This window comes from Lutjanus erythropterus, chromosome 19, assembly GCF_056507025.1.
Source record: "Lutjanus erythropterus isolate fLutEry1 chromosome 19, fLutEry1.hap2, whole genome shotgun sequence".
Taxonomy (NCBI): Eukaryota; Metazoa; Chordata; class Actinopteri; order Lutjaniformes; family Lutjanidae; genus Lutjanus; species Lutjanus erythropterus.
This window is the reverse complement of record NC_139335.1, coordinates 12429699-12451470: the sequence shown is the minus strand read 5'-3', so window position 1 is coordinate 12451470 and position 21772 is coordinate 12429699. Positions and strand designations below refer to the sequence as shown.

General features: G+C 39.3%; 1 protein-coding gene across 1 annotated transcript in view; it reads right to left on the bottom strand.

Annotated features, from left to right (window-relative positions):
- Positions 1–21772, bottom strand: part of kcnt2b (potassium sodium-activated channel subfamily T member 2b) — a 69254-nt gene that overhangs the window by 39951 nt on the left and 7531 nt on the right. The window contains exons 2-10 of the mRNA XM_084744400.1: positions 11204–11283; positions 9526–9628; positions 8035–8097; positions 5876–5924; positions 5368–5427; positions 3536–3610; positions 3250–3333; positions 1911–2005; positions 389–569 (exon numbers count right to left, since the gene is read on the bottom strand). Of these exons, the coding sequence (XP_084600526.1) occupies positions 389–569; positions 1911–2005; positions 3250–3333; positions 3536–3610; positions 5368–5427; positions 5876–5924; positions 8035–8097; positions 9526–9628; positions 11204–11283 (790 nt within the window). The remainder of the gene's footprint in view (positions 1–388; positions 570–1910; positions 2006–3249; positions 3334–3535; positions 3611–5367; positions 5428–5875; positions 5925–8034; positions 8098–9525; positions 9629–11203; positions 11284–21772) is intronic.

The window sequence follows — 21772 nt, the reverse complement described above, 5'->3', positions numbered from 1 at the left end:
ACGGTCTGTTATACAGAGATAGCAGACTTCAGGATGCTGTAGTTGACCAATCAGAATCAAGTATTTCACAAAGCTGTGTAATAATATTGTGTAAATAATCCATTGCCTCCTAAACATACTGTATGCTCTTAAATAATTTCCATTTATTCCATTCTCACTTGGTCTCCCTTACCCAGTGCCCCACACATCTTTTTACTTTCCTGTAAGTGTAATTGCACCTTTTGTAAAGTTACGGACTCTCTCCACCTCCTCACACTCGTGTCTTGAGTGTAATTCATTTGCCAAAAAAGAGACAGTTTCTCTACAGATAATATAGTTATAGTGAATTTTTTTTAATCACAATAATTATGCAGTGAAAATCTGATATTGTAAAAGGCCTCTGTCTTACCTGAATGGGAAGCACAATGAGCGCCACAAAGATCATGATGACCACCAGGAGCTGCGAGGGCCAGATCTGGGGGGTGACGTCTCCAAAGCCCACTGTGGAGAAGGTGACCACGCAGAAGTAGAGGGAGTCGAACAGGGTCAGGTTGTTGCCCGCTCGTTCCAGGTGCTGGATACCGCAGATACTGATGGAGGGTGGCGGGGTGAGAAAAATGGAGAAAGTAAGAATCACTGAGAGAAAGAGACTTCATGCTGGGTGAAGTATAGGTGCGAGTGGGCGCCATTTTACACAGAGAGCTGTCTTTCACTCCTATGCGTATATGTGTGATTTGTGTGTGTGGAAATGGGGGTGGATGCTTCAGTGCATTTGTCTATACTTGTGTATTTAGATGCACAAGTGCTGGCTGCACATATTGTTTTCTTTAAACCTTAAGCGAATAGTTTGGATTATTTGAAGTGAGGCCATATGAGGTACTTATTGATACTAGGTGTATCAGGTACATTAGATGGAGGTCGACATGCCCCCAGTTTGGAGAGGCAGAGAAGCAGCAGCACAGACACCAACAATGAACTGCTGTGGACAGAGTTGGCAGCAAAATGTATTTTAAAAAAAAAAAAAAAAAACTCTAAAAAGAAAATCACAGAACACGAGGGTTGCTGGTCAACCGCAGCCTCAATCTGTTACACAAACAAACTAACAGATTGAGGCAGTGGTACACCAGAAAATCCTGTGTTCTGCAAGATAAAATTGATGATTTTGCCTATGGAGTTTGGTTGGTTTGGAGAGAGCAATATTTGGCCAATTTAACAGTGGTTTCCTGTCAGAAAAGAGTGTCCGACGGCAAAGTAAAGCAGTGAAAATGTTTGAAATATAGCATACACTTTCTTTTTTTGTGGGCCTTTTTTTAAGTGGCTAAATTCATTTTGTTGCTCTCTCTGTCCACACAAGTTCAATACCTAGCTTCCATGTTGGCGGCCCTCTCTGCTCCTCTGAAATGGGGGTGTGCCAAAAGCATCTTCTATTCATAAGTGCCTCATAAAACCCCACTGAAAATAATCCAAACTATCCCTTTACAGATCTCTGATTTATCTATCCCTCTAGGTTTAAGGGAAAGATGTGTCAACAGGCAAATGTCAGCGCTGAAATGGTCAGAGATCTTAATTTGTAGGATCTTCCGGATTAGCCCAGGCTTTCACACCAGATATGCAACGAGCTGACACATCCTCCACTGCACTGAAGCAATCTCCAGTTGTCATTTCAGAGCACTATCTCACTCTCACAGTTACCAATTACCTCTCTGCTCTATGTCTTTTTTTCTCTCTTAGGTCCAGGAGCCACACTTTTTAGTCTCCCATCTCAGTTTTTTCTGCATTTGTAACACTATTGCTTTGCTTCTCTTGTACATCGCGCCCTCTTACAGGTCCTTTCAGTTCCTGTTCTCAGTTTAACGTCTCTCTTTTCCCTCTTTTCTCTCCTTGTGCCCCCCTTCACTTCTCAGTTCGGTGTCAGCAGCGAGGGTACCCACCACGTAAACATGAGGCAGACCAGCGTGCTGATGAGTATCACCACCTGGTTAAACATGGCTGAGTGCGTCCGCTGGATGGCTCTGTGGAGATCATTCTGCAGCGAGACAGACACAGATATGAGGCCTCGTATAGAAACTGCCCGAGTGCATCATTAAGGTGTGAAATGGGGATAAAATGCAGTTCAGGGAAGAGACAATTAAAATAATAGATTAATTATAAGAATCCACTAAAAAGATGATGAAATGGTGAAATGAGTGTTTAAATATACAGATCAGAGAGGGAGACACTTTATTATGTGAAGTGAGCTTTGTTAGCTGATTGTCATACACTCTTATAAATTAAAGTGCCACTTAGAACCGGCTTATCCCCATAGGAGAACCCTTTTTGGTTCCTAACCAGAATCTTTTATAAACATTCCACTTGGGAGCCTTTAAGAAGATTCTACCTGCGAAAGATTCCACCCAGGATCCCCTATGAGTGGTTCTACAGAGAATTTCTCTTTGGTGTAATGGTTCTACCCAGAACCCTCTCTGGAAGTTCTACCCAAAATCTTTCCACCTTCTGAGGGTGCTAACAAGAACTAAGATCTAAAAAAGAACCCTTTCATATCCAAGGGTTGCATCTAAAATCCACACAAGGTGTTCTACCAAGAATCATTTAAAATTCCGAGGGTTTTATGCAGAACCCACCTAAAGTCTCTACAGAGAACCCTTTTATGTTCCAATGGATTCATGGAGAACCCACCTAAGGGTTCTACAGAAAATCCTTTTATATTCTAAGGGTTTCATGTAAAACCCAATAAGGTTTTCACCTATAATCCTCTTCTCTTCCAAGGGTTCTATAAAGAACCATATTGCGCTGTCAGGAACCCATGTAGTGTCTGTTGTGTCTCTAGTGTGTAAATGCTTTTTTAAATGTGTTTGTAAAGAATTTTCTATTCGATTCTACAGATTAGTAATAGTTCTTCAGATGAAAAAGGTTCTTAATAGAATGCCTAGTATTACGAAGAACACTTGATAAACCCTTTCTTCAAAAAAAAAAGGTTTTTTTCCAGAAACAAATGGTTTTTAGTATAACCTCAGCCCTTCAGGGAGAACCCTTTTGAAATGCTTATCTCTAAGAGCGTAGGATAGATGCAGGCACTGAATGTGAAGAGCTTCAATAACAAGCCCAAGGTGCAAGTTTAAATGTTTTGTGACTGATTTACCTTCAGGGCAGAAAAAGCTGGAGAGCTGAAATGGCGGAGACAGAGAAGGGCAAGCGCATGCCAACAAAATAACAGAGATGTTGAAACGAAAGTAATAGAAAAATTGGATAGGGAGATACTCCTTCACTCACGATCATGTTTTCCAGAGCGTGTTTGGCCAGCCAGCAATTGAGAAATACAGGGATGAAGAGGTTTTTGAGGGAGGGCAAAATCACCTGTCAAGAAGAGAAAGCTTCAGTGTGCTGCTTGGCTGTCATCGCTTTTTTTTTTCACATGTTGCACACAGTCACAGAGAGGGGGTTGTGTGAGCATGTGCTGTTGTGATATCCCTCCTGTATTACTGTATTAAACGCGCATTCAAGGATGTGGTGTGCTTGAGAGCAGCGAGTGCTCAGTAATGCATATCCTTCCACTCACAGTGATCATGAAGGGAACAGCGCTGATCATCTCCAGAATGAAGGGAACACGTAATACTTGCTCCCAAACGTTGCCCTGGAAACAAAAAACACACACAGGGGTCAGGAAACTCCATTGTCATGGCGACCTTAGGGGATTACCACATAACAGGCCTGATTGCGGAGAGTGGAAGGTGATAAATTGACTGCCTTGTGCACAATAGATAGATCGGGATGTATAAGGGTTACACAACTCTTTTGTGTCCTTTGGGAGAGGAAGCAGCACAACTTGCCGGTCAATTAAGATGTCATCCATGGCTGTTTTTATGTGTCTACCACCTACATATGGCTGACCTGAATCTGACTAGTGTAGGTGGACAGGCACAGGGTATGTCCACAGGAATCAGTCAGCTCTAAATGCTAAGGCCTCTAGCCTCCAGAATAATCTGCAGAGGGAGCCCTTTATAGGCTTATACTGTCAAATGCATCAAAGGCAGGGCAACCCGCTGATGGATCGGCCCCCCGCTACAGCAGCACAGGGGCCTCCCCTAAAGTCTTTCTGATGTGTCAATAACAGGACAGTGCCGAGGAAGCCTCAAGGCCCCGCTGAGGTGCTTTCCAAATCCATGAGCACAGGAGCAGTAATAGAAGAGAAAGGAAAACTTCAGAGGCAGTGGTGTAAGGTAGATACGGCACACCTCGGTGTACACTGTTATGATGGGGTGAAAAAAAGTTTTTAACTTGATTGAATGATCAGACTTGTGCCTGGGGGGGGGGGGCTCAAAGTGAATGTGTGTGTGATTGACGGACCTGCAGCTAATACCACAGGACCAATCAGCCTATTTTTTTGTCATGACTGTTTGCTGAAGGACCACTGTGATTCAGGATTTTTGAAAAATCCTGAAAAGCTTTTTTGATGGCTCCATGCCAGCCATGACAGCTATGGCCACAGATTTTTTTTTTTTTCATCTTTTTAGGTTATCCCATTCTTGTGAACATGATATCTCTCAAAACTCCCTGTGGGACTTTAAACTTGACACAACTGTTAACTTGGACTCAAGGATGATCTGATTAAATTCTGGTGGTGAAAGGTCAAAGTGTGACCTCATGTCCATCCCATTCTCCTGAAGAAGATATCATGGAGGGAATTACTTCAAAATTGGTTCAAGCGTCCACTTGGACTCAAAGGTGTACTGATTAGATTTTTGTAGTCAAAGATTGAAGTTGCCTTCTATCAGTCCTTTAACAACCAAATCTACTCAGTACTTTCTTGAATCCAAGTGATTATTTATGCCAAGTTTGAGGCGTTCTTGAGATATCATGTTCACAAGAATGGGATGACCCAAAAACATACATGTCAGCCCACAGACATAAAAAAGGTTTTTCCAAGGTCTTTCAAAAAAAGTTGGGAATCCCAGAGGTCCTTCAGCATACAGTCATGAACGTACACACACACAAAAAAAACAGGCTGATGGGTCCAGTAGTATGCGAGATTAGCTGCAGACAAGCATAGCAGAGATGTGTTAGGTTTTGTGAATTCTTCTTTGAACATTGGTTTATTTCTGAGGTGGCAATCTGAATCACTTGCCAGAGCCCAATCTCCATCCAAGACATTGTTGGAGGGCCTGTTCTCTCCACGGGCCGCTCATCCCATTGGCCCCAGTGCAACAGCACTGCCTGCACTGTCTGTATTCACGCCCCTGCACAGAGGAGTGCAAAGTGTACAAACACTACCCTCCAGCATATATTGCATGAATGCACGCCCCCACACTCACATGCCACACATGAAGACATCACAGCTACAGACATCACAAAAGGCTTCTGATTGGCTGTTAGGGGCCACGAGTAGCTCACCTTGTAGCTGAGATACACGAGCAACATAGTTTCTGAAAAGCTGATGAAAGCCACAAGCACCTGCACAAAAAAAAAAAGAAAAACAGAGAGAGGGAGTTAAAGAGAAATTGAGAGATGCAGACAGGGAGGGAGAGCAGACACAGAGAGGAGTCAAGACAGTCGGAGAGAGACCAGAGCAGAGAGAAATTAGGAGTCGCAGTCGAGATGGAAGAGAAGAGTGTGGGTGGAATCAGTAGGCGTGCTGATGATTGAGCTTCAGAGGGAACAGGTTTAAGTGAAGCAAGAGACGGTCTGCTGTCTGATTGTATACATATATGCATGTGTAATTATACTGTAAGTGTCAGGTAGAATGATCTGATTTCAGGCATTTAAGCTTTGAAATCATGTGATGCAAATTAAATGCTCATAAACCAGTAAGAGGAGTGCAGAAATAATGATGTGCTGGTATACATGTGTAGACAGACTGATCAAAGCCTTGATTATGCAGGATTGCACTGATCTATCTGACCTGCAGGGCCCACAGCGGAAGAGGTCTTTCCACCCAGATGATCAGTTTCCTACAGTGTGGAAGAAAAGGGAAAAATGGAGAGCAGAGGAGAGAGCTTAAGGCTGGGCAATTTAGCTTATGAATAATATCTCAATATTTTTTGCTATGCCATGATACACATATGTCTCTTTGGAATAGTTTTTTTTTTTAAGTTGTGTGCAATTTTGGGCTTTTTATTTTGACAACAAAAAGGTTCTGTCTGAAAGTCAATCTCTAACTTGGAGAAACCTTAAGATTGAAGATGACAGGCAAGTTCGGTCATTTTTAAAAGAAAAACACACACACACACAAAAAAAAAAAAAAAAAAAAAATTAGATCCTGCAGAGTAGTTTATTTACATGGTTAGCAAGCTACCATGTTATCCATGTTATTTCTTTTCCCCAAGATTGTTTCATGTAGTCCCGCCCTACTACTACTGAGCTATGATTGGCTAGGTCTTGTTGCCTTGACAACACATCCACGTGATTGCCAAAGAGCATTTCTAATGTTCTCAAAGAGTCTTCTTTAACCATAAACAATGATATTTTTTTTAACCTACATGAGTAGTTTTTGTTACTAAACCCAGTTAAACCTAAAGTTAAAAGTAACATTTAGCTTCACACAGGACACAAAGTCCAGTCTCCTGGGTGAAAGTCTTGGTTAAATAAAGGTTATAGACTAAAAAAAAAACAAAACATTCAACATCATTTAGTGTTCGCCACTTAATGTTAACATTAGCTGCCAGACTAACATTAGTAAACTTGAGTTAGCTGTCTAACGTGGTAGCTAACAATGAAAACAGACCCCTCAGCAAGATCTAAAATGCCAAAACCTCATAAAGATGTCATAGAAAGCATTGAATTTAACTTTCTCATACATCCAGAAAACACATCATAAGTTGACTGTGTTTGTTATGTAATTTTTTTGTATTTGGAATATTAAAACTTAAAACTAAATAAAGCTCAATGTCTCAAAACCGCACAGAACACAGATAGAACCTTAGAATTCTAAGGTGGTGAACATACATCTCCAATATACACATTTTTTCTAAAACAAAAAGTAGATTTAACTACCCAACAGTACATAAAATAGGTAAAATTAGCACAAACTTAAACATCTAATGGATGATTTTTGATAAATCATCATCGGTAGTGTGAATGTAATGACAAAGTGGAAAATGGTAAATAATAAAACCGATGATGTAATAACAGAAAATTACATCACTTTACTGTAATGCACCCATTAAAACCAGGAAACACGACACTTGTGTCACACGATGATATCCAAAATCAAAGACAATATCTAGTGTCTTATCATGATATTGATGAAATTGATGTTGCCCACCCTTAAGAGTGATGTGGCAAAAAATTAGACAGACACCACTAAAAACGGACAGAATATTAAAATTCTTTTCTGTCGAACACAATGACACTCGACAGGGACTGTGAACACGGCTCATGTCACCACATAAAATTGAATTATGCTGTTTACAACTGAACAAGAGTGGAGTGCACAGCTGCCAGTGTGCTCATATTGTAGGAGAAAAGTAATATTCACACAGTTAAATGGAAATTTACAGCCTTATTGTGAGAGAAAGGCTGTTTTTTTATGCCAAAGACACCCTGGGGCTTATCATGGCTGCTCGCCTGCCTGCGCTCTGATTTTCTCCTACGAGTCTGCTGCCTGGAGCAGGAGGCGGCCCATCCCTTTCCTGAGCTCACTCTGTCAGGCTCCTTATTCATGTGGAGCCAGAGCTTAGCCAGTGTCACCAGCCACCAATTAGATCAAAAGGTCCCTGAGCAGGAGACATGGCATCGCCTCAGGACCATGGACACTCTCTCTCTGCTGCTGTAGATTACATGCTTTATCTCCACTAGATCGCTGTTGATTAGGCCATACAGGCACTACATACATATTATGTTGACAGGTAATCCATGCAGCCGGATTGTGACAAATGAATGTGGATCTGTAATGCTCAATATCAGCATTGTGAATTGCTTCAGTTAAGTGAAGTTGCATTGATTGCGTTATACGATGTTTCCGACCAGTGGGCCGGTGTTGGGGATGCCGGTCCTCCAGGGGGTGTGATTTCATTGTCCTTGTCTGCAGGCCGAAGCCATCACTCCTAATTAGAGACTTACCAGTCAAACTCACTCCAGGGACGGGATGATGTGTTTTGTTTGGTGCAGTTCACTCCGCTCACGCTGCAAAGGGGAGAAAAACCACAAAAACAGCGATGAAAGTAACTTCTTTTCCATTCGAGACTCGTACACCTCTAAACTTGAAAACTCTTTATTTGGGCTACGTTTTGTCTTTGAAACAGAGAACAAAGCTGCTGCAGGCCCTTTTGGTGACAAGTAAAAGATAAATCTCTAGAATATGACATAATCCAAAATTTGGAAGCAAGGGACTGAAGATATAACCCCAGTAGAAGCACTTTGTATGATTCCACTGGTCAATTTCAAGCATCCTGCTTCTATCTGTTCGTACATATGTAAATTTTTAATGTGGTCCCAATTTGAAAAAAAGGTGGGACACTGTGTAAAACGTACAAAAAAACATAATGCATTGATTTACAAATAATTTTCAACCTATATTCCATGGAATAAAGTACAAAGACAAGACATTTAATGTTCAAACAAATCAACTTCATTGTATTTTGCAAAAATACACTCATTCTGAATTTGATGTCTGCAAGTGCTCAACAGTCCAGGATCTCTTTTGTCATGTTTTGCACTTGATAATGCACCACACATTTTCAATAGGAGATACGTATGGACTGCAGACAGGCCAGTCTAGTAAATGAACTTTTTAGAAATATGTTGCAGGTATCCAGTAAGTGTATTTACAAAAAACAACAACATTTATCAACATTAAATATCTATAATCATTTGAATAAGTTGAAAATGATTTGCAAAGCACTGCATTCTGTTTTTATTTACAATTTACACAATGTCCGTTTTACCAACTTTTTTTTAACTGGGGCTGTAATATACGAAGGGCATATGTAAGAAAGTTGAACATGACACTGCTGACACAAAGGAGTATTGGTACACGTAGATTGCATGTATACATGTGTCTGAAAGTATTCATGTATGTACACTCCTGGAAGAGTTAAAGGAGGACTGAAAGTTTTGTAAGAACTAAGCTACGGCTCACAAGGACTGCAGCTTTCAAATACCTCTTTCTGCACATATACATACTTAAATATAAAAGGGATTTATGCACACTTTGTGATATAATCTTTTCTAAATATAAATAAAAGAAAATAAAAAATAGAAACATTATGGATGAATTACAGGAAAAACAATGTGAAATCCTAGATTAGAAGAAGATTGTTGTTTAATAAACACAATGCTGCATTAAAAATAGAAAAGAAAAGAAAGTAACTTATTTTACAGCATCTGTCACCAAAACTGGACTCAGTTCTGTCCAAACACCAGATTACTTTCCTGATCAAATCTCCACCCCCTCTCTTTTCCCATCCAATCCTTCTATGGGATACTCTGCACACACGCACACACTGTTATCTCATCTATTGACCTGATGCACTTGCTCCTGCTATCAGGCCTCCACACTCACAGAGACTTTGTTTCACCTCATTAAGCCCCTGTTATCACCACTTCTCTCACCAGTCCTGTCTTCCCTCTTGCGGGTTGTCCAATAGGACTCTGACAATGTAGAGGAGGCAGCTCAGCACTTTCAGAGCAAAGTTGAACATTCGCACTCGCAGACCTGCAACGCAAAAAGGAGACAGTCATTAAAAAGAAATATCAGCAGCTGAAAGACACATTTTGTTTCATTTTTAATGTGATTAAAAATGTTTTAATATTATTCATTTATAAAAATATATCTCTGAAAAAAGCTCTGTAGGATTCTTTGAAGTAATTCTCTGTGCACATAAAGATATAAAGGTTTTAGAAGACACACACATGCACACACACACACACACACACACACACACACACACACACACACACACACACACACACACACACACAAAACGGCATAAGCAATTTATCATCACTACCAAAAAGTTCACCTGAAAAGTCCCTAAAATTGTTCTCCACAAAACGATTCACCAACTCACACTGGTGGCTTAAGACAGCAGAAAATATATAGTACTTTATTTTGTCTGCTGAAAGTTAATCGTATTTCTCATACTAATATTACAGTATGTTATTTAAGCAGTGATTAATGCATTAATGAAATTAATAAATGCTATTAAATTACTATTTGCTTTACTAATTAAACACAAAATTGACCTGCGTCTACTTCAAATTAAGTTTTTATACATTGCCAAAACAAAAAGCGAAAACTCAGTTTCAAGGCAACCTAAGCTGGCCCTGAACTACAGGAGTTTTAATATCCTAATGGATTATAAAATCTGGTTGCAACACAGACATCAGGAGAAGCATTACAGATTTTCTTCTCCACAAGATTTCTTGCATGAGGTATCACATTACTGGATAATTTGTGCTGAACATCGGTAGCAAGTCCAGATTTCTCCAGCCAAGATTTCTTCTCCATTACTTGGTAAATTGTCCTGAAACTCTATAGTGTGGAGCCAGCATTACTTAAAATAGAGATTTAAGTTTTGAGCCCAACTCGAACTTTTGAAAAAAGTTTTAACAACTAATAATGAGAGCTTATTGAGATAATCTTTCATCCTTAGGTTAACTTGAATCTTTGTGTTTAAGAAACCAAAAAAGGATTTTCAAAAACTGTTGAATAAACTTATCAAAGTGAAAGTGAATATTGGTTAATAATATTTAATATTTTCAATTGCAACCATTTAATTTTCAAGCGCCAAAGTAATGACAAGTCAGGTTCAAAGCTCACTGTGAGCAGTTCTTGAGACAGATGTTTTTTCTAAAACTCAAAGATTCAAATTTGTTTAAAGAAGGAAAGTAAATTATCTCAACAAAAGATTATAGGTCAGCAAAACTTTGTTTAGTTTATTTCAGAAGAAACTTCAGAGTTTGAGCTTGATTCAAAACTTAAACATCTATTGAAGGTAGCTGCTTTGAAATAAGTTTTCTCTTCTTTTTCTTACAGTTTATATTGAACGAGAAAATAAATAAAAATGACACATGAATCCACAGATCATAGAAATAAATACACAGACAAATAAAACAGCTTGAACAACTGGCAGCACAACACACACTAAAACAAAACAAATTAATCAATCACAAAAAAGAACAACTTGTGGTAAAAAAAAAACCAAACAAAAAACAGTCAGCAGGAAAATTCGCCCAACTAATTACAGACAAAGGAAGCTAATGATCCCAAACAAAGGCTGTAACTCACTGGATCTTTGGTTTTTGATGAAGAACAGCTTGAGGCGCTCCTTGAAAGTGTTCTCATTCACATAGAATTCTACCTGCACCCTAAAGAGAGAGGGATGGAGAGGTGGGCAGAGACAGAGACAGAGAGATAAGGAGGCTGTAAGGGAAAAAAAGAAGGTGGTACGCAGGAGGAGGCACTGCAGGTAACTGAAGGGGATGAAATACTTCTTTTAAGGAGTCAAGAGACAGAAGAGAGGAAACAAATGGTGGGCCAGGAGATAAAACAGAGGAGAATAAAAGTGGAGGAAGAAGAGTGTACAATTGAGCAAACTGGGGATATAAAGGGTGATAATGATTATTTGAACAGTGAAAAGTATGGAAATAAGACACTGTGTCTGGCTGCATTAAAGACTAATGGGTTTTGGAGGAAATGGTGTTCCTGCTTGTCCGCCTGCCCATAGGCCCAGACAGCTGCAGTCAGTCTCGTTATCTCCACTGATTAAATATAGAGCAACAAATTACTTCCCTCTGATGTTTCTGCTGAACATGGGAGGCCATAATTACTGCTCTTTCTCCCTTTCCATTCTGGCACCCTCCTGTTAGAGGGACACACACACCTACTGTACACACGCGGGCCGAAAATACACACCTGCAACCGGATCATTAGGATTATTAGAGCATTCACACACGCATCGGAAATGGACGCTCACAGAGAAACATAATGAAAATGACAAAGCGTCGCTCTTCAGACAGCTCTCACATGTGGACAGACTGGAGGTGACTGTACTTCCTGTCTGACCACCTCGGGGGAGAATTCTCAGTGGCTCTCTTTCATCCTATGGAGGGAAGAGTGGATGAGTCAGGTCGCCGGGCTCAGCTCGCCGGTGGTCTCCTCACAACACGCAGACAGATGAAAGAGAAGCAGAACAACTGCAATCTATTCTCCTGTCTGCAGGAAGAGGAAGAGATGGTGGGGGTTGGGGCGGGTGGGAGGGGGAGGTCTTCCCAGGGTTCCAGAGTGATGCTACACCAGCCCGGCGTCCCACATGGTCAGACACACACAGCCCCGGCGCTGCACTTTCATAGCAACATTTGGGGTGGGGGGTGGGGGGTGGGGGTAACTTTCCTCTTTGTTGCTATGGCAACACAGGATTCGTTGTCTTTTCCCTCCCTCTCACATGAGCAGATGTGAGCAAACACATACTTGTGAAGTGTGTTCAGCCACCGGAGCCGATAGCCTCGCTCCAACTTGTTGACGGCTTTCTGCGCTCTGAGCAGCCTGCTAACAATAAGGCTTCTGCACACATGATGAAAAACAGAAGAACATGCAGATACGCACAGATCCCCAGGCTCGCTCATGCCCAGGGGTGTGTAATTGCACCTTTTGATTAGAAAATGAGTTTGTACAAACTGCTGGAGAGATGGGATACCCTGCAGTACTTGCAGTCACAGAAAAGGGAAAGAAAAGAAAGATTGTGTGTGTTTGTGTGTGTGTGTTTGTGCCTTTATGTGTGTGGTGAGTCGTACTGAGCTAATCGACCATGTGACTGCGTGAGTTCTTTCATGCACACAGCGATCAAACAGTCAATACCATGGTGGCAATAAGCACGGGGAACCATTATCACCTGTTTCTAAAGTAAATATTATTACTCATCAATTTAAAGAGACAGATGGAACATGACAGAATATGTGCAATGGCATTATTTCATTTATATTCAAAATTAAGTTTTTAACTGTTTATGAAACGGTTTCACTTTAAAACTAACCTGTGTTTACATTTTCACAAGCCAAAGTTACAGTGAAAGGTATGTTAGTCATCTAAAGACTGGAAGGAGGACATTTTTCTGTACAGAATTTTATTTTTGACGTTACATTTTGTGATTATTACAGTGGAAACACTACCGCTTTTGTCCACAGGTGCCTCCGAGATCAAATATGAAAGTTCCTTGTTGTAGCTTTAAGGTAATTTTTAGGTCCTACTCACAATTTGAGTGATTAGAAATGGAAAGAAAGAACAGAGAAAATTGTAAGTTTGTAATAATTCTTTTCAGTGTACAGTTTTTAACTATTTCTTCCTTTTTCAAGAAATTATAGAATTTATTTTATTTACTATCTTGCTCCTTGTATGTTTTGTAATATGGTTGCGTCTTGTATAGCCTGAGACAGAAATAAAAACTAACTAACTAATATGATTGTTGTTGCTATTGTTTTGGCCTGGTTCAGGTTAAAACTATTTGACGCAAGGGATGCTGGGAAGTAGCATGGTCTCATGTTTTGGGGCTAATAACTTGCAAATGGTTTACATGAGGGTTGTTGTGATATACCAGTATTGATGACAACCATGATATTAGTATCATGCTAATAAGACTAATGCTAATAATGCTAATATTATTTCTTCTTATTCTGTAACAATTACAGCATTTTAAGATCTGTTATTGTTATATAGCAGATCGCTGCTATGTCTGATCATAGACTCTGGAGGAGCAATAAATTAATTTTTAAATCATTATTGCGAAGTAAACCCCAATAGAGTGACGCAAAAGAAATCGACACGAAGGGGTTTCGAAACCTGCATCATCCTGTCAGGGTTTATTTCACAATAATGACCAGATCACTGTACATTATTGTTCATTACAAGGTTACTTACTTTCAAAATAAACAATTATTTGATAAAAAATATAAATTTAAAAATGATTTTATTGATTTACTTCTCCAGAGTCTTTGATCAGAGCTGTGTCCATAGCAGTGGTCTGTTATTCATAAATAACGGATCTTAGAATGCTGTAACTGAACAATCAGAATTGAGTATTTAACAAAGCCATGTAATAAACTTGAATAATGTTCAAGACCAAGAAGAGTAAGTAGCAATAGTAAAAAAAAAAAAAAGACTAATTTTAATGTTGGATAATACTTTTCCATCCTGTGAACAAAGTTGGAATAGTTCAGGCAGCTAAAACTTCGAGGAAGGCAGAAGTGATGATGATGACGATATTGTTTTCTCTTTGGGTTCGTAAACCTGTGTCTGGAAATTCAGCAAGAAAATAAATGTTTGTTTAGAGCATTTCCACAGCTAAGTGTTTCTGCCTCTGATGCTATCATTACACATTTCTTCTGAAAAGCTCCACTGTGGCAAGTTTGGTGTTTTCATCCTCATAACAAACCAAAATGGTAAAAACTTTAATGTTCACGCTCCCTCAAGCTAATGTCCTCTTTGTACAACCAAATCCATTAAGCACTGCAGCTCCACATCTGACCATGACAGTGCTTTTCTATCCGCCAAATCACCACTTTCTAATTGCCTGTTTGTTATTTTCTTAAGACACTTAAAGTGACATATGTTCCAGCCATCCATGCATTTATTCATTTCTCAAAATCCTTAAAGCCTCTTCAACCTGAAGCTGTGATATCCACCCAGGAGAAGAGGACTGTTTCAGAGGTCATTTTGCCCTTGATGTCTTTCTCTAAGCACGAGCTTTTCCACTTGAGTGTACAACAGAGGATGAAAAATAAAGTGGAAATATAGCCCAATAAAGAGTTGAGCTGTGGGATAGATTGAGAGTCGGGATCTTTAATCTAAGGGGAGGATGGGGGAGAAAAACACATTAAAAACTCATAAAGAGCATTATTTCAAAACAAAAGACACACAAGCACATCACGACAGCACCTCTGGGCAATCGCCACATATCTGCCCCCCTCAAGGCCCTCCAAAAAGCACACGGAAAGTAAAAGATTAGATAATTGTAGAGAAAAACTGCTTTGGGACACTGTTGCGCAGAGAAAAAACACATGTCGCTGAATTAAGGAACGACGATTTCAGCGTCACGTGTATGTACATGCATATATTGATACAGTCGATCTGAAAAGAGTAAAATTCTTCATTTTAAAGAGGTGGATAATCTGAGTTTACTTGGGTTTACCTTCCACTACACCACTGATCTGGCTCAGGTTAAAACACTAGTGTACAGGACGCTGCTGGGAAGTTGCAGGGTCACATTTTGGGGCTAATAATTTACAAATGACTGCAACAGACTGTTGTGGAGAAGTATAATTGTCTTTAAATCTGTCTTCTAAATTAAAATTTCCTGCCAAATTATTGTTTTTGTTGGTTTTTTTTACAGTAAGTAGCCATGTAATAAGCAGAATAAAGTACAGTTTGCAGGTCATAATTGCAAAATAAACTCCTTCAGCCCAATAATGACCTACTCACTGTACATCCCTTACCTAAACAATCCATACTATAAGAGAAAAACTGCTTTGGGACACTGTTATGCAAAAAACACGTTGCTTAATTAAGGAACCATTTCAGTGTCGTAACACGGTTCCTCCGTCTCTTGCTGCTCAGCTCCTCATTAAAAATATGTACGTTTATGATCAAACTAATTATTTTGAGTCAGGTGTCTAAGATCATCTCATGGGTTTTGATAAGAAAAAAACAGCAGGTTTAACAGCTGGAAACAAGAGAACATGAAGAAAGGGGACATGGCAGAGCATTTCAAACCCCGAGCCTGGGGAGAGAATTTACATTTCCGCATTTGCGTGTGCACTCTGAGAGTTGAAGTGTGAAAGAAAAAGAGAAAGAGCAGACAAAAATACAGACAGATAAAGAGACGCAGACAGATGGACAGAAAGACAGAGGGGGGACATGCGGAGGAGGATCTTTGAGAGAGAGAGAGAGAGCGCTGAACCTTGTTCTCCTGCTGCTTCCACCCATGCCTCTGCTCCATAATGACACAGCACTGGCCATCTAATGACACAGTGGAAGAGACTAAAGAAACCCAAATCTATGCGCGCACAACAGCACCACATCGGCTCATCACAACCTCCATGCACACAATTCAGAAATAGTATTCATACCAGAGAAGAGGAAAAAATTCTACCCAAAAAACCTCATGGTAAGATTAATGACATCAAAGTTTATTCTGTTAAATTAAGGGAAAGAAACCAAAATACCAATTTACAACAAGGCTATGCTTATAAATCATTCATAAGCAAGCTTGAGGAGGGTAAGGGATTACACGTAACAGAATTATGTAATTATATAACACAAGCCCCAGAATAAGTTTATGGCATTTTACTTGAAGTTTAAATTCAATGTGCAAACAGCACACCAAACAAAGTTCATTTAAATATGCATAATTACTGCTGCTGATCTAAACATGGATTTACACATAACAAAAGAAGGAACAGCTGGACAAACAATTATTAAACCTAACGCCTAACATAAAACATATTAAGATAAACAGCTTCACCATATTTGGAGTCGAGGTAATCCAAAAGCAATGGAGAGTAATCAAGTTACATTATTTTAATATTGTGACACTTAGATTAGGTCACTGACTATACTTTTAACAGGAAATTTGTAATTGTCATAGAATACATTTTTTAAAGTGACCCACCCAACCTTGTTTATAAATGATTCATAATTAGGTTATTAATTATGTTGTCAACACTTTATAAATCATTAATAAACAATTTATAACACAGTTTTTATACATCAATGTGTGTTTGCTATTAGATAGGTAGATCCAATTACTGCTTACTACTAATTAATCTTACTACTGAGTTAACTGAGCTACCATTTATTTATAACTTGCAAAAGGGAGCCTTATTGTAAAGTGTAAAAATGGTGAAAATGTCAAGGTAAACAATACCACCCAAGTCTGTGGGTATAAAGTCTATCATTTAATATGCAAACTGAAACTTTCTGACTAATAGGATATGCTGACGGTGGTTAAATGCTGGTAATTTCTGAATAAATATTTGATGAAACGCTGCTGTAAATGCTGCTGATGGAGAAAACAAAGTAAGCTCAGTAAGCAATGAGATCTGAGGCTTAACAGAGCGGATCAATGTCGGCACACTTTCTGGCAAGCAACAGGTCTCTGTTGTCTTTTTTATCTAATGTGTAGAAGCAGCTTATTAATAATTTATCAAGTGTTTAATAACCTAATTATAAATCATTTTTTAAAAATAATTTATAAGGTTATCTTACTGAAAAGTGGCATGGAAAGGAAAAATGTAAATTCATATTTGGAGCATGCCTTAGGAAAAAAGAATTGATAATCAACATTATGACAACCCGTGAGGAAAGAGAAGGGATTAATCTGAAAGCCCACAATTAAAAGTAAAAAAAAAAAAATCTATCAGAAATATGGATACAAATTCAGGTAGAGGCTGCCAGTAGTGTCATGTCAGTACTGTGCAATGTGGACCACTACAATGTGGAAAAGGACAAATGACTGTCTTGGCATTTGTTTCACACAGGTTTTTCTTTGGAACCAAAGCAGGCGTGTCATATTCTACAGGTCATTGTGCTTTATGCTACGCTGTCTGTTGATGACATCCTTGATTACAGTGGTTCCATGCAGGATGGTTCTGTAGACAGCACCAAGTTTCCAAGGATCTTGAGTTTTTATATTGGAACAGCCCTTCACAGTAGGTTGTCAGTGGAACCTTTTACATATGGCCCTTATTAATGTTGGGTTTTAGGTAGAAACCTCTGAAAGGATTCCAAGTGGAACCTTTATTAAAGGTTCTATCAGGAACCAAACAGGGTTCTCCTATTGGCACATACCAAAGAACACTATATGATTCAAGCTTAGAGGGTTCTGGGTGGAACCTTTCTAGATTCTAGGTTTGTGTTGGGTTCTATGTAGGTTCACTGAGGGCATTTTTCCACCAAACCGGCTCTGGTTCTTGAACTCATTTTATTCAAGATTCTTGGAACCTTTTTCCTATCTAGTGAGCCAGCTCACATTTCCAGCAGCGCCACAGTGGAACCATTCTAATCAAAGACGTCATCATGAGGGGGCACTGCAGAATGCACAACAACCTGGAGAACGTGACACCCTTACTTTGGTTCCCAAGGAAAACCTGCTATTTTTTGGTTCCACCTGGCAACCATCTTCTTGGGTTCCAAACCAATTTATTTTCAGTGGAAATGCTCTGAATGGTTCAATTTAGGTGATTTAAGCAGAATGGGGATGGTTCTTTATTGGTGGGAAAGGTCTATGGGTGGAACCATTACACTACCTCACACCTTTCTAGGTTCTAGGTATAACTCTTTTTGTTGGGTTTTAGGTAGAACCCTCTGCAAGGGATTCCTTTTTAAAAGATTCTACCAGTAATCAGAAACCTCCCTTCCCTTATGGGAACACACCAAAGAACTCTTTATGGTTCTAGTTAGGACTTTTATTTCTAAAAATGTGGAAATGGAGAGATTCTGATGTCTCTAAAGCAGTTTGAAGTTTGTAAGTCAATATGCCGTACTGCTTCAGATGAATGGATGAATGAGTGAACAGGAGATCCTCTGAGAAAAGAGGGCACAGCTAACAGAGCAGCGACCGGGAAGAGCTGACAAAGACACGTAATAATAATATACGCAGACTACAAATGAGGGCAGGAGAAACTCAATGGGATGACAAGAGGCAAATAAATTACACATCAGCACGGGGCCGCTCTAACAGCTTAACAGAGGCAAGGTGTTCTCTACTTCATCCAACCCATGGTCGACAGAACAGCGTGTCCCTGACCCAGATACACAACCATCGCACACATTAGACATGAAAAACGAGAATATATGTACACACGCCGGCTAAAGAAAGATCCCCTTTCTCGTGGTAAAAGGCACATTTTTCTTTTGCCGCTGACAATGAGCAGGTTCAAGCTGACTGAGGAGTCAGATGAAAAGAATGTCAGATTTTTTAATAACACTCACTGCTGCCTCAAAATTGATTCTAACACTTGAATAAAACAAGCAGGTACTTTCATAATAACTTAATGACGTCTGAGACCTTTAAAGAATATCTTTCTCTCCTCGTCTTTGTAACTAAAATTCAACCAGTCCATGTCTTGACCGAGATTTTATCTCCGGCGCATACCCACAACAATTATCTGTCTTCCACGCCAGCCTGAGCAAAGCACAGCAGGAAAATGACAGCCGCAAGAAAAGTGTTGTTTCCCACAGTATACTGACAGTAAGTAAGCGTGTGCTGTAGCTGCTAATCAGAGCCATTTCCTGGGTTCTCATGGATTCAAACTTTCCATACATCATCAGTGGAAGTGCTCCAGCCATCGCTCCCCCCTCCTGCTCCGTGACGTAAACCAGCCTTGCCTCATCCTTTCCTGAAATCATCATTCACTATTTATTACACTGAGGAGGATGTGCTGACACATTCACATAGTCTCCTTTGTTTACCTGAAGGAGGAAGACAGCAACACAATTCCTTCTGTTCCTTTTAAATGTTGAATTCACATGAAAAACCAGAGGTGTCAAAAGTACACGCATTCTTTATTCAAGTGGAAGTACAGATGCACTTTTTAAAAAGACTAAAAGTAGAAATGCTGACGTCTTTTGCATTATGCCAGGTCCTTTATGATTTGTTATGTTTTGTACGTCTTGTGACATCTTTTGCATCACGTTAGGTCTTTTATGTCTTCTTACATCTTTTACGTAATCTTTTATGTAAGTCTTTTTTCTCATTTGTGTTTTCCATTATTTTTATCTTGTTGCATCTTTTGTGTCTTGTACATTTTTTTTCCATCTTGTTCCTTTTGCATCTTTTGTGTCTTGTTATATTTTTCATCATGTTACTTCTTTTTTGTCTTTTACATTTTTTTTAATCTTGTAACATTTTTTACCTCAATTCGTCTTGTTACATGTTTTACATATTTTTTGTCTTGTTGCGTCATTTATGTCTTGTTATGTCTTTTGTGTCTTACATCTTTTATGTCTTGTTACCTATTTTGTTATACGGATACTGACAGATACTTTGTTCTATGTGTTATTGTTATTTTCAATGATGCAAAATAATGCTAATCAATAATTTCCCTCAAGTGCATTAAAACTAAAGTAACAATCCCATTTTGAAAGTGTAAGGAGTAGAAAGTAAAGATTTGTGTTAAATGTAGGGAGTAAAAGTAAAAAGTACACCTGAAAAATCCATTTAAATACAGTAACTATTTGAACTTCATTACTTCCCACCTCTGGATGGGTCGACATAATGCTCACTAAAAACTTCTTATCCCTATTGTGAAACAAAATATGGCTTAAATTGATGTACAACTCTATTAAAATCCATCCAATGACATTCTATCTTCCTGTCCCTTCTGATTACATTAGCCTCAGATGAGCGCAGACATTTAAAATTTGATCAAATCAACTTAAGATATCAATCTCTTTCCCCGTCATCTTTAAGTCACCGCTTTGATGATGACATGTGCGATGGAAAAGGAGTGAAACATGAGAGGAATCATCTCTATCGCCTGTCCCTGGTGTCTCTGGGGAGCTTGGATTTGAGAGTGCTGTGGCGTATTAAGCTAACACACTTTGGGAATAGGGGAGCTGCGATCAGTGGACAACTGTGTTTGTGATCCCCCACAACAGCGTGGCAAAGCAGCTCCACGCCCCCACTCAGATGCCACGGGGCCTTCCAGCAACATGGAGCGCTGCTAGAGCCCAGAAGTGCTCAGACACATGCTAGTCAGCCCCATGGCTGTGTTAGTATCCACAGCAGGAGGGTTCGTAAGTGTTGACAGTACTTGTCTTACCGAAAAGCTGGTTAGGGAATTCAATATCTAGTCTATTAAAGCCCAGTGGTGGCAAAAAAAAAGCTCTAAAAATAAAATAACCATGAGGACCACTGGGGACACACCCCGCACTGTTCTCTCTTTATACATCCTTAGGCTATTGCTAATTAGTGATAACAATGAAAAAGATAAAACTTTAACATGGCTTGTACTGTATATATATTTTAAATGATCTAGGATGTGGGGTTCGCTACAGTAAAAGTCTAATTCCCATTCAGAAAAGTCGAAGTCCCATTCAGATTTCTGCTTTTGTGATGCCAGTCTATTTTTCCAGATTATAACAACTTGAAATTACATCACGTTCCCTTAAAGGGGAAATCATTAATATATTTACTGTAACAAATCATAAAGTGTTCACAATGTGTCACCAGAGATTAGGGGGAATGTTCAACTGAAACACTCAAATTTGAAATGTCAAATTTGAGTTGTATGTATATATATATGAGTCATAAGAAATCATTAATAAGCTTGTAGAAGGCATAGATGTTTATGATGGTTAAATTGAGCAATATATTAATGGTCCACGTCTTTTCCAGAGTTTTCCTTCTGCAGTTGACCAATTTTCTCTTGGTGACTTGGAAAGAAGGTCAAGTCTATTGCAAGATGAAATTACGTTTTGTCACTAAGTAATGTATAACGGTCCACCTGAATTGGTTAAATTGGTTAAATAGAAGTTGGTTGTTGTGTAGGATTTAGTGGCATCTTGCAGTGAGCCTGCACACAGACCATGTCGTTCTCCTCTTACAAGCATGGCTGCGAAACTGCAAAAATCCAAAAGCCCGTACCTAGAGCCAGTGTTTGTCTGTTATGTCCTAAAGGAGAAACATTGCAACATAGCGGTCTCCACTGAAGAGGGCCTGCTCCCACTGAAAAAATAAACTGCTCATTCTAAGGTAACAAAAACACAAGACAGGCAATTGTATGCTAATAAAAAACATAATTATGAATATTATATTCCTTTTCCGCCACACAATGCCAATAAGTCCTTGGAAATCTTACACAC